The 3,637-nt window shown below is 46.8% G+C and overlaps 1 protein-coding gene across 14 annotated transcripts in view; it reads right to left on the bottom strand.

The window, feature by feature from the left end:
* The window catches only part of DLG1 (discs large MAGUK scaffold protein 1), a 317,929-nt gene that overhangs the window by 57,853 nt on the left and 256,439 nt on the right, over nucleotides 1–3,637 (bottom strand). For all 14 annotated transcript variants that reach the window (XM_019503520.1, XM_019503521.1, XM_019503527.1 and 11 more), the window contains one exon: nucleotides 2,992–3,168. In XM_019503520.1, coding sequence (XP_019359065.1) covers nucleotides 2,992–3,168 — 177 coding nt within the window. The remainder of the gene's footprint in view (nucleotides 1–2,991; nucleotides 3,169–3,637) is intronic.

Raw genomic sequence — 3,637 nt, 5'->3', positions numbered from 1 at the left:
CCCCCCCCCGGCTACTGGTATCTGGCCACCACAGCCCCGGGTGCACAAGTGGAGCCTATTGGTGCCTGCACTGCCCAACCCCTACAATGGGGGGATTAAATCCCCGCTTCCCCTCAGGCTACTGGGGTCTGGCCCCACCCCTGCCGCCAGCCAATGAATAAGTGGGGCTGGGAGCACTAGGGACCCCTGACAGGGACTGCTTCCCCCCTTCCCCTCCAGGTAGACCCCAGCTGCAGTTGCTACAGGCCAGGGTGGGGGTTTAAACCCCGCCCCAATCATACTGTGGGCAACCCTCTGCCCAGGCCTGGCCACGCCCCTTCCCTCAGCTTAGTTTCCCTCCAGCAGAGGCCTCGCTCTAGCACTCCCCGGCTTCTGGCCTGAGCCACTGCAGGCGCTAGGCTGCATTTCTGGAGTCAAAAGGGAATGTCTGTCCACTTGCAAATTGGTTCAATCTATGCACGCTAGACTAACCTGCAAAGATTGAATCAATTCAGGATTCAGCTTTTTGAATGTCTGTCCCTAGCCCATGTGAGTGCACCCTTCTAAATGACTCAACAAGACTGCAGTGACTCCAAGGACAGGCTAAAGGAATGCAAAAGGCAGGGCGGAACAAGATGAGACCAATGCCTGTGGTAATCAGTGCTCACCTTCAAGTGAGACAGAGCTGCTTCTGGCAGACAATGCAGCAGACACCCCACCTCCTGACCCACATTTTATGTCTTTCTCCTTCAACAAGGCTGTAAAGACCAGACTTTCATAACAGACTGATTACATTTATTATAAACCTGGTCTTTAATTATGGCATGTGCTAGATTCTTCAGAAAAAATCTTTAGGTCTAGATACTATCATAACCACTGAAGAATGAAATATAAACTCTCTTAGTATTAGCTATAACCCTGGATAGTCTTACCAGCCATGCACGTATTTTTCACCTGCGTTCTGGTGTGCTATGCCATAATTAACAGTTCTTGAAACGAAAGTGTGCTTCTTGAATATTTTCCCATTGTGCGAGTTAAATAAAACAGTTCTAAAAAAATGTCATATGCAACCACATACAGGAGTCAACAGCAGGCTCTGAAACCTGGAGCTTCAGACCCCCACCACTGTCACTAGCAGATCAGGTATAGCAGCGGCCAGTCCACATTAGTTTGGCATTCACTTGCTATGCGGCTTTTCAGGAAGTTACCCACCTATTTGGGAAGGTTCATAGAATATTGTAGCCCAGGACTGTGCAACTGGAGGCCTGCAGGCCACATCCTGCTGCTGAGACAACCGGAGTCTCCGGGGCAGGGCAGCATGACAGGAGGGGGCTGGCAAGCCTGCTCAGAAGGGGTCCCAAGGAGCCCATGAGGTGTGTGGCCCCTAGCTGCTCAGAAGCTGGCTAGCCCTGCTGTAGACCCTGAACTCTGGCTTTTCTCCCTAGCTGTGGGAAACGAGTGGTTTAGTGGTCAAAGACAAATCTGAAAAGCATTGTGGTCTTCTGGAGACTAAGGCAGAATCCTGGATATACTGAAGTTGATGGGAGCTGATAGTGACTTCAACGGAGAGGACTTTGTCCTTAGAGTCTAACCCTGATCTGTGCCTGCAGTGTCCCTGTGTAACCTGTTAACTTATCTGTAAAATAGGGGAGTAGCTAACACCCGACTATGGCCTAGGGCCAGGGCCATGGTCTCTATAAAAACTAGGGCTGGTGAGATTCATGGAAATATAAACTGGATGCATAGTTTGAACTCCAAAGCTCCATTTTCCCAGTAATACTTTAGAATACAAAAAGACACTTGGTTGTAAATAGGACTCCCTCCCCAAGCAGACACGCAACGTATTTCTCTTCAGTTATGCAGGAAAATCAATGCCAGATAAACTTCATCTATATCCTGATCATAATCAAGTGCTGTTCTTCAGCAGATTTCAGTGACTTTTCAAAGGAGGCTGGTATCCTTGGGCACTTTTACATGTGCTCTGGAGGTGGAGGTGGGGGGAGGGAGCTGTTAGAGTAAGAGAGAGTCCCCGGCCGCCTCAACAGCGGGATGTGGCCTGCAGGCCTCCATTTGGAGGGTCCTGGGCTACAGTACTCTATGACCCTTTCTCAAATAGGTGGGTAACTTTTCCAAAAAGGGGGTAACTAATCAAAGCACCACTGTGTCTCATGTATCAGTGTCCCCATGCTTAAAAATGGCGACAGGGGTCCCTGGACTAAAGCTCATTCAACAAGCTTTAGTTCAAGCACCCCGCCACCATTTTTAAGTGTAAGGATGCTGATACATGAGACATAGGAGGCTGCTGGAGCACCATAATTACCACCCTTTAGCAGACTCAATTAACTGACGTGCTATAAATACGGCACCTCAGAGCAGCCCCGCATGATGTACAGGCACCCCTTGTTGCCATTATTTCAGATGGAGAAATAGGCACACTGGTGAAGTTTCTTGTGCAAGGAGACACAGCAAGCTAGTTGCTTAGCTGGGAGAGAAACCAGGTCCCCAAGTCCCAGTCCAGTATAAATGATGCAATACAGTATAAATGATGTAGCATTATTTACCACAAAGAGCAAAACATTGAACTATGCACAGATGGCATTGTTAAATTTATTGCAAGGCATATTCAAAAAACTGACAAAACTACAGTGAAAAACTCAAAAAAAAAAAAAAGAAAGAAAAAAAAAAGAAAAGACGTTTAGAATCCCTAATCTTTGCTAGAATCACTAGTCAACCCATTTTTTTATCCCACAAGTATGAAAAACAGAAACAGTACTCAAAGCTTTTGGTTTTTTTCCCTGTCTTCAGACCTGTCCCCAAACCATTCAGCAACAAATGCATCTGACAAATACTTAATCTGAACAGTCAGCTTTCAATGTCTTGCAGTAACACTGTTCGGAGGCAGTGGTGAGGACCAAATAATTTGAGAGGACTGCTTAGTTTGTTTATGCATAAATACAAGCACAATTTTAACAGCAAAGACTTAAGAGAAGATGCATATATAATGTACTATACCTGCGCTTGCTTGGGATAACTCCAATTTCATCACTTTCTCCATCTGGCGTCACCTGCCGTGCCTGCCACCATTCATCATCAGAAGCATTGATGACATGGAGGATGTCGCCAAATTTGAAGTTCAGTCCCTGACTGGGAAGGCCACTGTCTTTAGTCTTGTCATAGTCAAAGAGAGCTCTGAATTCAGAAAAATCATTAAATAGAGGATTAGCAAGGACAAAATAAACAAGTTTGAAGAAACAACATTTTTTGCAATAAAACAACTTTATTTGCAAAAGCCAACTTTAAACCACTGCTTTGGACTTGTGTCCTCAAAAGAGAAGATTACTGAAATATTGTAATTTATCTAAATGTAGAAGGTATGCTACGACCAGGTCACAAATCCCTGGACGCAGGTGTCATGGCAGACATAAGTCTTTCAGGACTTTCGGAAGGCCTTCGACACTGTCTCTCACCCCGTTCTCATCAAGAAACTGGGGGGCTGTGGTGTCGACACCCACACAGTCAGATGGGTCACCAACTGGCTGGAGGGCCGCACCCAGAAAGTGGTGGTCGATGGGCCATTTTTGACCTGGATGGATGCGGGCAGTGGGGTCCCCCAGGGCTCGGTCCTCAGGCCCGCACTGTTCAACATCTTCATCTGCGA

Source organism: Gavialis gangeticus, unplaced genomic scaffold, assembly GCF_001723915.1.
Source record: "Gavialis gangeticus isolate Ggan-Ray unplaced genomic scaffold, GavGan_comp1, whole genome shotgun sequence".
In the NCBI taxonomy this organism is placed as follows: domain Eukaryota; kingdom Metazoa; phylum Chordata; order Crocodylia; family Gavialidae; genus Gavialis; species Gavialis gangeticus.
The sequence above is the reverse complement of the archived record's forward strand: the minus strand, read 5'-3'. Positions and strand labels throughout refer to the sequence as shown.